The sequence below is a fragment of the Camelus ferus genome, chromosome 35, assembly GCF_009834535.1.
Source record: "Camelus ferus isolate YT-003-E chromosome 35, BCGSAC_Cfer_1.0, whole genome shotgun sequence".
In the NCBI taxonomy this organism is placed as follows: Eukaryota; Metazoa; Chordata; class Mammalia; order Artiodactyla; family Camelidae; genus Camelus; species Camelus ferus.
In genome coordinates, this window is record NC_045730.1 from 13,713,116 (window position 1) to 13,725,945 (window position 12,830).

General features: G+C 40.2%; 1 protein-coding gene across 1 annotated transcript in view; it reads right to left on the reverse strand.

Moving 5' to 3' along the window:
* The window catches only part of MYO3A (myosin IIIA), a 193,718-nt gene that overhangs the window by 32,836 nt on the left and 148,052 nt on the right, over positions 1 to 12,830 (reverse strand). The window contains 3 exon segments of the mRNA XM_032473581.1: positions 2,577 to 2,700; positions 4,299 to 4,461; positions 6,715 to 6,826. Coding sequence (XP_032329472.1) covers positions 2,577 to 2,700; positions 4,299 to 4,461; positions 6,715 to 6,826 — 399 coding nt within the window.

Below are 12,830 nucleotides of genomic sequence, written 5' to 3' on the forward strand. Positions count from 1 at the left end.
TCAATGGACTAGAATAGAGAGCCCAGAATTTATGCATTTACCCACACATTTCCTGTCAATTAATTTATGATGATGAAGCCAAAAGTAAACCATGGGGACAGGACAGTCTCTTCAAAAAATGGTGCTGGAAAAAATGGATAGTCACATGCAAAAGAATGAAACTGGACCCCTCCTTTATATCACACACAGAAATCACCAAGATGGATTAAAGACTTGAACTTAGGACCTGAAACTGTAAAACTCCTAGAAGAAAGTGCAGAGGGTAAGCTCCTTGATATCTGTCTTGCAATGGTTTTTTGGATTTGATACCAAAAGCAAAAGCAACAAAAGCAAAAATAAACAAGTGGACTACAGCAAAGTAAAAAACTTCTGCACAGCAAAGGAAACCATCAACAAAATGAGTAAGCAACTTATAGAATGGGAGAAAATATTTGTAAATTATGTATCTGATAAGGGGTTAATACTCAAAACATATGAAGAACTCACAGAGCTCACAGCAAAGCAAAACAAAACAAACAATCTGATTAAAAAATGGGCAGCAGAACTGAATAGAAAAATTTTCCAAAGAAGGCATACAAATGGCCACAGGTACATAAAAAGATGCTCAATATCACTAATCATTAGGGAAATACACATCAAAACCACAATGAGATACTACCTCACAGCTGTTAGGACCCCTGTCATCAAAAAGACAAGGGATAACAAATGCTGGTGAGGATGCAGAGAAAAGGGAATCCTTGTGGGAATGTAAACTGGTTCAGCCACTATGGAAACCAGTATGGAGGTTCCTCCAAAAACTAAAAATAGAACCATCATATGACCCAGCAATCCCACTTCTGGGTGTATATCAGAAGAAATTAAGAGTTACCTGCATCCCCATGTTCACTGCAGTATTATCCACAAGAGCTACGATATGGAAATACATAAGCATCCATCCATGGATGAATGAACAAAGAAGATATGGTATACATATGTAATGGAGCATTATTCAGCCATGAGAAAGAAGGAAAATTTTCCTTTTGTGACTATATGGACTGGACCCTGAAGGCATTATGCTAAGTGAAATTAACTAAGATAAAGAAAAACAAATACTGCATGGTATCCCTTATATGTGGAATCTAAAAAAAAGTCAAACTCATAGAAACACAGAGCAGAAAAGTTGTTGCCAGAGGCTGGGAGATGAGGTGGGGGAAACTGGGAGGGGTTGGTGAAAGGATATAAACTTCCAGCCTTAAGATAAGTTCTGAAGATCTAATGTTAAAACATGGTGACTATGGTTGATAAGGATGGTACAGCTGAAATCTGCTAAGAGAGTAAAACCTCAGTGTTCTCACCAAAACCCCCAAAACAAAAACCCAAACCTCTGTGAGGTGGTGGATGATTTGATTAACTAGATGGGGGGTCCTTTCACAATGTGTGTGTGTATATATATCAAATGACCACAATGTACATTTTAAATATCTTATAATTTTATGTCACTTAAACCTCAATTAAGCTGAGATTTTTAAAAAGGTGACTAAGTCCTGAGGATCTAATACACATCATTGTGACTATACTTAATAATACTGTATTACGTACTGAAAGTTGCTAAGAGAATAGTTGTCAAACATTCTCGCTACCCTGACATCCCCCCCCCAACTACAATTATATGAATGAGGGAAACGTTAACTAATCTTATCATGGTAATCACTTCACAATACATATATGTGTAACAGATCATCATGCTGTACATCTTAAACTCACACTATGTGTCAATTAAATTTCAATAAATTTTGGGAAAAAAAAGACAAAGAGGCTGGAATGACTTTTACCTCTTTAGAGAACCATTTATTCATCTTTCAATCAATTCAAGTTTCACCACTTAGGTAAAATGGGGATATTTTTTTCCTTCCCCTAATCTCTGCCAACCAACCCTCTTCTATGGGCCTACTCTACCCTTTGCATAAATTTTTTTAGTAGAGGTTTAGTCAAACTTAGTAGATTCTTATGTCACTAGAATCATGTATTTATTTGTCATGTTTCTATCCCAAGACTCTGGCAGCAATTTGAGGGTAAGGATTTTGCTTCTTTTGTCTGTGTGTCCCCACTGTTTATCAGGAAGCCTCCTGTATAAATGAATTCAGGTGTATCTGCTAACATGCAGTTAGAATTCTAGATTCAGAGGCTCAGGAGAAGATAGGACAAAGGTGCTATGCTTTGAAAAACAGACTGTGACCAATGGCATATTGGTCATAAAGGCCATGGGAATGAGTGAGCCCAGGGGCATTACTGAGAAGTGGAGGAGGATTTAAATAGGGGGAAAAGGGGAATTAGCAAAAGACACTTAGAATTAGGAGCAGAAATTAGGAGCAGAAGCCTAGGAAGAAAAATCCTTGAGGAGGAAAGTGTGGTCTTTGGCGTGAAATGCCAACAAACTCCAAAATAGGATAAAGGACACAGAAGTGGCCACTGACATTTGATGAATCAGTGTCAGGAACCTGGTGAGGTATGAGAAAGACTGTGAACTTTATTTCATGACTTTCCGTATCTGAAAAATCTGTAATGTCAAAATGGCATAAGAATGAACACCATTCTACCTTTTATTTTCAAAGTTCTTCTTGTAGTCAAATTCTTGATCATGAGTCTGAATGGCTGTTACTGCTGTGTTTTTCGTGTTAACGATTTCTTTTCTTTTTTTCCTGACTAGATGTCCTCTTGCAGCTGGAACATACAAGGCCCAGAGTAGTGTTAATCAGAATAACAAAAGAACATTACTTTGACGGGGTACAAACAAATGGTTTTTGACTATCAGTGTCAAAGAGGGGAATGAAGTTAAAGACAAATAGAACAGGTTCATAAAAAATACGGGACTCATTTAAGACTCTTGCAGACAACGTGCTTTAACGAGAAAATAGTTGAAGTACCTTTCGTATTAAGGGGAGTATGAAGATGAAACTAAAATGATAGAGATAAGCTAAGGTGATGAAAAAGACAAAATGTACTCACTCATTTGCTTAAAATCTGCTAATGGTTATGTTCCTTTTATTTTTGCCATAGTCAGTTATTCATGGGAGAAATCCTCTATTATTTGTCTATGTTTTGGACCTTTTGGCCAATCTTCCTGGGAGCCAGATTTATTTCAGAATTCATATTAAAACTTTTCTTTTTTTTTTAATTTTAGGAAGGTAATTCAGACCAAATAACATATATTCTGTAACATTCCCCATGGCAGGTCAACATTCCATAATCAAACAAGTGACTATTTCTCCAGAAAAACACACAATTTTTACTAACTGGGATGAATAGAGGACTGTAAATACCAGGTCATGTTTCACTTCTAAATGAGTTAAGCAAAACCTCTTTTTCAGTGTTTTAGGACTTTTAGAATTGAGGATAAAGAATTAGATCCCCAATCACAGGGTTTGCATGTCTGATGTCCTAGTCAGAAGTTGAGGGTTTAAGATTCCAAACGATGATGGTGAGTCATGGACAGACAGACTGGAGCTGGAACTCCAGTCTCCTGAGTGTTAGTCAGCTACTCTGCCCACCTTGCCAGTATCCTTCAGAACACAGGCTGCAAATCAAATAGTGAATCATAAAACCGATTTAGTGGGCTAAATCTAATATCTAAAAATGAAATGGAATAGACCAGAATAGAAAACTGTCAGAGAGCATGCTTTGTAGTGTGTGTGTACCGGGTTATGGAGGAAAATACATTTTTTTATTAAGGACATCCAGTCAAAAATTTTTAAAGATACTGTATTAAGCCATGCTAGGTTCTAAACTTAGTTTCTTATAGAAAAAAAAGGAAAATGGAATTCCAAGTCTATTGATGTATTTAATAAAAATTGTGTGAAATATGATTATAAATATTATTTCCCTACAGTTAATAGAAAGAAACGGATGCCCTTTAACAAAATGAGATTTAATTAAGCTGTTGAAAATTATGGCAAGTGCAACCTTTGGAATCAAGCAGGGAAAATGTTATTGTCCAATGGGTTCTAATACTCTGACTTTTGAGATCTGTAATTCATTCAGGCACTTGCTGTATCTTGCACTGTAGGTCAATTGTGTTTTCACTGTGATGGAACATTTAAAAATTCTTTTATTTAGAACAGAACATTTATTCAGATATTAAAAGTGTCAATCACTAAAGCAATCATTCAGATTTAGTATAGAGAAAGTAGCAAGGTAACAGTTTGGAATTAAACACAAAAGCTACATAAGAATTGGAGGCTTATATATAAGATTTGATTTCATGCCCACATATAAACATAACATGATGTTTTGTTACGTAGTGAGAAGGTCTGAGTAATTACCTGACTGTATTATTATAGCGCTCTCTTTCCTTTTCTCCTGTATTTTTTGATATCTTCTGGAACCCAAGAATCCTCTGACACAGGCTTGAATCAAAATAAGCTTGTCAATGGCTTCCTTTCGCATTAAATTTAACTGCTCCACATGATAATACTTAAGGAACACCTTAAAAGAATTAAAATAAAGCAAAAAATAAAAGTATGGCACGCAGACGTGAAACAGGCATGTGTGGGGTTTTGAAGACTCGATTATATTTCAAATATTTTTTGATTTTGGAAATCACTATCTTTTGCTTCTCTGGCCTGGATGTTGCTAGAACATTATGGATTTTCATGTTGGAAGAAAACCTCTCTTTGAGAAGGAATGCAGTTTGACACTCGTACTGTTTCTTTGTAACAGGTACCTAGGTTTTGTCGGGTGGGCCAATATGAGTGGAGGAGATCAAGTTCTTTTATCAAAGTTTTATTAGTATCATCTACTCTGGGCAAAGCTAATTTGTATGCTTTCTTAAAGAAGAGACAATTATATTTCCCCAATTTAAAAATCTTACAAATCTATCTGTAAGAGGACAATTACAGTATAGCCGTTCACTCACCAAATGTTCATTGAGACCTATTCTATGTACTTCTCTGTTGGGATACAATGGTGAATAAACCAGGGCACTGCCCTTCAGGGGCTCATAGTGATGTCAGTGGAGACAATTAGGCAGAGAGAGGGCCCCATGCAGAATTACCAGCCATCCTCACTGGACCCAGTGGCCACTGTGAAGCAAGAGGGCTGATTTTTGATGATTCTGAAATCAAAATGAATTGAGCCATGGAGGAGCCTGGAGGCTTGAAGTTGTTCTCAACCACCCCCAGGAAACAGGAAGTTTTCTTTCTTTTTTTCTGCGAATGGCTAAATTTACTAATGAAAGTCACCTCCAAGAGAAATCATTGAATCCACTTAGAAGGTCACTTAAATTCAAATTTAATAGCTGAGTCACAAGACCTGGTAACCCTGCCTGCAGAATTCTCTCAGCGTTCCATCACTTGGAAGCCTGGCACCAGAGGCAAACAGTTTAGCATTATAGGTTTTGATTGAATTTAGTTTTAATTTCTACAGGACTCTAGATGTTAATATATTTAGTCCATTCTACTGTTGACAATTCATTTAAAATTCAATCTATTTAAAAAGGTCATCATCTTTTTTTTTTTGCGCAGCATTAGAAATGTTCTCATATTGAATACTTTTATCCATCTTAATGAGTTGGAAAAGGTGAAGTGGAAAAATACAAATAGCTTTAAAATGCTACTTAAATATCATGCAAAACGAGAACTGCAAAGGGCCTTTTTACAAGTTAAAACTCCATTTGAAGTTGGGCATGTGTTTTAGACCATAAATCATGAGATTTCAGCCTGACAATATTCATCTTTGGGAGAATCTAAAAGAAAATGGTGTGTATAAAATGCGCATCTTTTTAATGCTCAGCATTTCCTCTTACTAAATACTAAAGTAAATACGGATTACCGAATAGGCAGGATGCTCAGTATAAGATAAACACTAAAAAAAAATTCCTTAAATTGTTACAGGACTAACTTTGCATCTGAACACACCTCCCACAGCTAATACACATTTCTCTGCAAATACGGAATTTCAGTCTACATCTACGGTGCGGCTGACGGCAGTTACTCCTGAGTGATCAGTCTGAGTACTTCTTTGCCTTAGACTGGCTCTTTCTCCATCCTCCCCCACTGATGCATTTAGTCTACGCCCAGGACTTGGTACCCTGTTTGTCTCCTTATCCCCATCTTATAATGCTCTGAGGATATCTGATAAGTCAAATGCATCCTTTCAAAATGGGTTATGATTTTGTACTTCATTCTCTAAAGAGTTAAATAAGCTAAGATCTCATAGGCTCTCAAATCTAATACATAAACACACCGGTATCCAAACACTTATAGCAAGTCTAGTAACAATATCCCACTTTGGATAAATTTCAGGTTTACAGTAAGAGCAGATTTGAGAATAAGGAAAAAAAGAAAAAATAGAATCCTACTGAGATCATTATGATTCTCTACAGCTTTCTGGCTGTATTTGGTGATGATAAAATAGAGAAAATATAAAATATATCAGCCTGTTTTCTAGGCTCATAAATTTCATCCTTTTTTTGGATAAATCTTCAAGGTATATATATATATATACATATATATGTATATATTTAATTTCTTAGAAGAAACCTTTATGAGAGCAAAGTGTTTAATTTTGCCGAAGAAGAAAAGCTTTATGAATGTTTCAATCTCCTTCTCCTGTTTTAAGCTACAGATTCTACAACATAAAAAGCCACGATCTTTTCAATCATTGTAAAATGCTGTAATTCTCAGTACATCCTCCATAGGTATTCATTTTTTTTTCTTGAAAATTACGTGAAGACATTACCTTGGTTTTTCCAAGAGCCCAGTTATCAAGACCAGCTTTTTCCAAAATGGCGGCACAGGTGTCAGGGCTCAGTGGAGGCTCCTCGCACAGCCTGTAGCAGAGAACGTGGTACCTTTGGATGGGAGACAGGGCCGGTTAGTATTTCATAAAAGTTCAGCACCTCGGGAGCCTGGTGAGTCCTTCAGGCTTCCTAGAACTGACTCTGGGGTAAACTGAATTCCAGACTGATGCAAATCCACATCGGCCTGCTTGTGTGATTTGAGCATTGTTTTTCACTTCAGTGACTGCTTTTCAACACGACACTGAAATCCCCCACAAAACTTGTTAAAAAAGGTTGGCTGGATATTTTTCACAAAGCAACCTTTGCCCGGTCACTAAAAGCAGAAGGACCGCAGTGTCAGAAGCAGAGGGAAAGCTTTTCTCCTTCTTTTTTCCACCCTCACAAAAATACTGGAAGCTGATCTTCAAATTGGATGGAGCAGTTTAATTCTACGCAAACTTCCCACTGTACATCAACTGTTGAGGGGAGGAAGTGAGTAAGGGGTTACTGCAGGAGGGAAATGAAAGAGGCCCCAAGTTTTTCAGTTTAACCCCAAAGTCTCCTGGAAAAAGGGGTGAATGAAAGGAAGGAAAACCAGATTACACTGGTCAATAGCCTTGTGCCAAGAGGCAGATTTCTACAGTTTTCCACACTCCTTTATTTTTATTTAATTTCTTGGTGCAAGATTAACCTGACAGTCTAGAGGAAAGAAAGCAGCAAGATTTGGTAGGTTGTGAATTCAGAACAGAGGCTGCGAAGTGCAGAAGCTGAGGCAGCACGGCGAAGTGAAGCCCGCTGGACCGGGAGTCGAAAAGCCGAGTTCTAATCTCGACTAATTATCTGTGTAAAGTTGGACACATTGTGCGACCTCTTTCAGTATCTATTTCCTCGTCTGAAAATAAGCCTGGAGAAAAAGGCTATAAAGCAATATATTCCAGCCCCACCAAGTTTCATCCCATTTCAGCTGCAGACATCAGGCTCTTTGGAGATTCCTGGCCTAGAATGGCCTAGAATGAAGTGATGGTCATAGCTTTTGCTGTCTGTGCAAATAACCTCAGAGAGTGCCCACTGGCCTCCCCCATCCTTCAGGCCTGCCCACTTGAGGACTAAATTTGCCTGTGGATATGCAGTGACCCCAGTAGCCACTCTGCCCTTTCAGCCTGCCACCCAAGGCCAGGCTCCACTGCCTTCTAGAGCCAGCCAAGATCTCACGGTTCATCCCCGGAGTCACCATCTAAGAGCCCCCTAGACCCTTTCACTCTCATTCTTTTGTTGTACATGCTCTGCAAACCTGCAAACCTGGACCACCCAAGCACCTGTTCATCTGCTTTTAAGTTGGGCTTCGGGGCGCTGCCAGAGAAAATTCCCATCGTGCACAGAGTGCTCCCCTGTAAACGGGCTGTTTCCTGACTCAGCTGGGCCCACAAGGATGCTCAGAATCCTGACTGGTGTCCTCGGCCACTTTCCTCTCTCCATCCTCACAGCAGCTATTCAATCTCTCCTGCCCTCTGCACGTCTCTGTCCACCTGCCCCTGCCCTCTGCACTGCGCTTTGCATGTGAGCTCGTCTACTGTTTCATGAGAGCCCACCAGACACCAGCTCCACTGACGTCTCCCCAACTACAAATTCATCTGTCCACGATCGACGCGTCCCTCCTCCTTCAGAGGAGGAGCTATTCATTCTCCACCTGCCTGTGTTCTCGACATCATCTCCTCCTCTGCCTCTTCCTCTCCCCTTCTGTTTATTTTCAAACCCTTTTCTCTCCCCTGGCTCCTTCCATTTAGTACAAAACAACCCCTCTAAGTGTCTCTCATCTGAAAACTATATCCCTTGCTAGCTTTATAGATATGTCGAAAGACGGTTTAGAACAACTGTCTCATGTCTCTCCTTCCCATCACTACTCAGCTCCTGGAATCTTATTTAACTGCATATGACCTTTTAGTGATGATGTCTTAGTGGGGGGCCAGTTTTTATCCTGATCCTGAGTGTTCTTTATGCAGTTCTCCAACTTGAGAGAAAGTCCCCAGCCCTCCCATGCCACCCTGGTCCCTCATTTCTCCTCCTCCCTCTCAGTCTCCTCCACATGCCTCATATTGAGACTTGCTGCTTAAATGCTAGGGTTCTACAAAGTTCCGTTTGTTTCTAAGCTCCCTCCACAAGTGTCCGGTCTACAGGCACGGCTCTGACTCTTCCCTGGATGTGATGATTCCTGTATGTGCATCTTCAGCCCGTTTACATAAACTGTAACTGCATGACTCCTGCCTGCCTCCTCTACATCCCTGCCCGGTTATCCCACGGTCACTCCAAATTCAGCAAAATTCACTGCCTTCTCTTTCCTCTGCTAGTTCCCATGTCTGTGAATGCCATCGCCCCTTCTCAGAAAGGTACTAAAGGTAGAAATTTGTGATTCATCCTAGATTCTTCCCCTGTCTTTACTGAGTGTATCCAAGAAGCTGAAAAATCTCTCTGGAATGCATGTCTTTCTCTCTATTCCTACTGCCGTTACCTTAAATCTTCTCCTAAGGACCTCTCACTTTGACTTCTGTAACCGCCTCCTGACTGGTTACGTCCATCCTCACACACTGCTCCCGCTCCCCAGCCAACGACCACAGCTCTGTTTGAACTGCCTTAATAAAATGAAAGTCTGATCAAGTCCTTTCCTGACTTGGAAGTTCCTGAGAAGGTCCCAAGTTCTAAGCTGGGATGGCAAAAGCAGGTGCTTTCCAAGGCTGGGGGGTCACGGAAATATATGAGCTGGGAAGCAGTGGAAATGTGGGAAATGCAAAGGTCACACCTGCTGAGAAGCAGGCCTTTAAAACTGGTTGCCATGTATGAGGTCGAGTCTGCAGGCTCCCTCTTGCTCTGTGTCCTTGGCTGCCTTTCCAGCATCACCTACTGCTGTCTTCCATGGACATTCTGAGCTCTGATCACGGAAGTTACTCCCAGTGATGCCAAAGGGCCACTTCTGCTCCTGGCTCTGCGCCTTTGTGTGTCATTCTCTGTGCCTGACTGTCTTTCCATTCTCACTCCTTGTCCCCTCAAGGAAGACCAGCTCTTTCAACATTCTAGAAACGCTCTTTAGCGCATCTTCAACGAACAGACTAACTGGACCGAGTGACAGTCTCCCTCCCTGTGTGAGACACCCCGGGGCGTCCACTGCACCCTTGCAGCGCACTGGGAGCAGCTCTGGCTAGTGTGCCTGGGTGCTTCTGCTCCTGCCAGGGAAGCTGCGTCTGCTGCCAAACCTGTGTATTCCAGCTGCGCTTGCCAGAGCAGTGTTCAAATAAACAGCAGGTAAACTGATGGAATCTGAGTGAGGAGAGCCAGAGAGCTGTTTCTCTAAAACTGCATCAAATGCTGTGGTACGACCTCGTAAAGAAGTACTTATTCTAAAAAACTATGGAATTAAACATGGGCGATGCCATTACAAAAGGTTAAGGAGAATCACAAGAATCAGAGATAGTCAGCCCTGTAATTGTTTCAGGAGTATCTTCAACTTATTGCTTCACTTCCAGAAATATCGAGGGGGAGGGTATAGCTCACGGGTAGAGTGTGTGCTTTCAGCACGCATGATGAGGTCCTGGGTTCAATCCCCAGTACCTCCTCTAACAACGACAAGAAAGAAATATCAATTGAAATCATAAATAAGGGATGATGGATAATTTATGTCAGAGTCAATGAACTCTGATTAGTGGACTTCTGTTCAAAAAAAAAATAAGCTTATATCAAAAGATTGAAAAAGTGAATATATGTCCATGTTCTAAGTTAATATATACTTATAGTATGTATTTATATATTACTTTTATGATTCTCTCCTTTCTCTGAATTTCTATTATAATCTCTCTCTCCCTTCCCTCCTCACTTACACCAGCTCTACTTCATGCTCTCAGATATACACACTTTCATTAAAAATATCTGCTACTCTTTCATTCATATAACAAATACTTATGGAGTCCCTAGTATGTGCCAGACACCCTGCTAAGTGCTCGGGGACACAGCAGACCAGCACTCTGGCCTCCCGGAGTTCACATTACATTGTGTGATCATGTAGCTAACAATCAGATCCCTGTTCCCACAACTAGTCTGGCCTGAGTTTCTTAACATCAGAAGCTCTTTTATTAATCTCTGGATCCTTAACCGTTGGGTTAAGATTTGCGTTAATCCAGTTCAAGGGCCGGAACATAGTGAGTGCTCAATTAAATGCTTATTGAGTGACTAATGGACTGTCTCTGGGACTTGCGGTGGAAAGAAACATCTCTGTAGACCAGATGAGTTTACGGAGGAAAGACCCAGACCTGAGCTTTGTTGTGCCCTTTGTTTTAAAGCCAACATACTGACTTCTTCTTCTTTTTTTTAATGGGTTAGCTTCATGGTTTACATTGTGGTGTTTTGAGACCACAGCACTGTAGGTAATAAGTAATTTGGGGAGCTTGTGGCTGAGGCAAAAATTATAGTGAAAATAATTACAGCTGATATGTATTGTCAACATTTGGTTCTCTTAATAAACTTCATATATATTATTTCACTTAATGCTCATAACCACATACAAAGTAGATACTATTATCATCATCCTTATTTGCAGATGGGAAAGATCGAAGATTGAATGTCACTCAAGTAATGCTGGACGAGGCCATGCATTTATTAAGTGGCAGAACTGGGATTCAAACCTGGGTTTTCTGACTTCAAAGCAGGTGTACTCTACTACTCCCTTCAATAAATTCTGGATGTGTTAGAGCTCGGAGAGCCAAACCCCATGTATGAGGTGGAAACACGGAGCCAATTTCAGTGGTTTCTCAGCATAAGGGTTCACCTGAAACAACTACAGCAAAACCCCAGTGTGTTGTGCCAAGCAAGTACATGTCGTGTATCTTCCTTTAAGATTATTTCTTTCTTACAAAACAAAAGAGCTTATCTACAACAGAATGGACAAAGAATCTGATGAATTCTGCATTTTACAAGGAGGGTTAGTCCAAGGCTAAGGCTGGACAGAAGAGGGTTATTTAGTCCTATTTACACCTCTGCAGGGCCTTTGCAAATTGCCCTGCTTTCCTAAGAGTCTATGCCAATTCAGATGACAGCTTTCAAATTAGTGACTGAAAAAATTCAGCCTTTTATTTCTGGGGCTTCCTACATTCAGAACAGCTATTCACATGTTGTCTGTCAACTGAGTTTTTCCCCCTTTTTATTTATCGTGCAGTAATTTGCTGTTCAATAACAGCACGGGGCTTGGAAACATATTTAAAAATGGATTCTCACTTCGACCCTCTAACTAAGCTCCTTTCAGCTGCCATATCATCAAGAAAACAGGTCGTGTCTGGTCCCCGCTGTAAAACTCCGGAGAGTTGGGAAACTACTAGTTTAGCTTAGCCTTCGAGGCTCTCTTTTCATAACTTTAACTGGCTCAGTTTTCCCGTCTGATCACATGTTACCTTGTGTCACTTCAGTGACACACGTGGCTGTGCCAGTCTAATCCAAGTCCCTCTAGTTTTTGGAACACTGACCTGTACACGGAGAAAGCCCCTTCCTGTCTTCTCCGCAGACCACACCCACCAGCAGATCCCAGCTTAGCCCTCTTTCTTGATGTTCTCTCTTATCAGCCCTCTTGGAGATTCTTCTCTTCCCCGAACTCTTACACTCTGTACCATTCCTTTGGCTCTTGGAATTTATTACCCTGCATTGCTTATTAACATTCCATGTCTATGGCTCCGAGAATCCTAACTGAACTGTTAATTCCTGAGGATCAAGCCCGCTTTAACATTCAGCGTCTTCCATAGCACTTAGCACAGTGCCTTGTATATGAATAAAAAGTCACTGAAATTTAAGGGTACTTATATTAAAATTATACTAATGTTCTATAGATTGCTATTCAAGCAAGTTAAAGATTGACTCTTCTAAAAAATAAAAAAGTATGATAATAAGGTCAAATTTTAATTTGAAATTTGAAACTCAGGAACATTTGGGTTACCTGCTTTTATGCACAGAATGGAGACTTTACCTACTGGCCAATAAGAAATTCCAATGTTTTTTATTTCTTAGTTTTGAATATAAAATTGGGTCTGCTCTGTGAGAGGTAAAG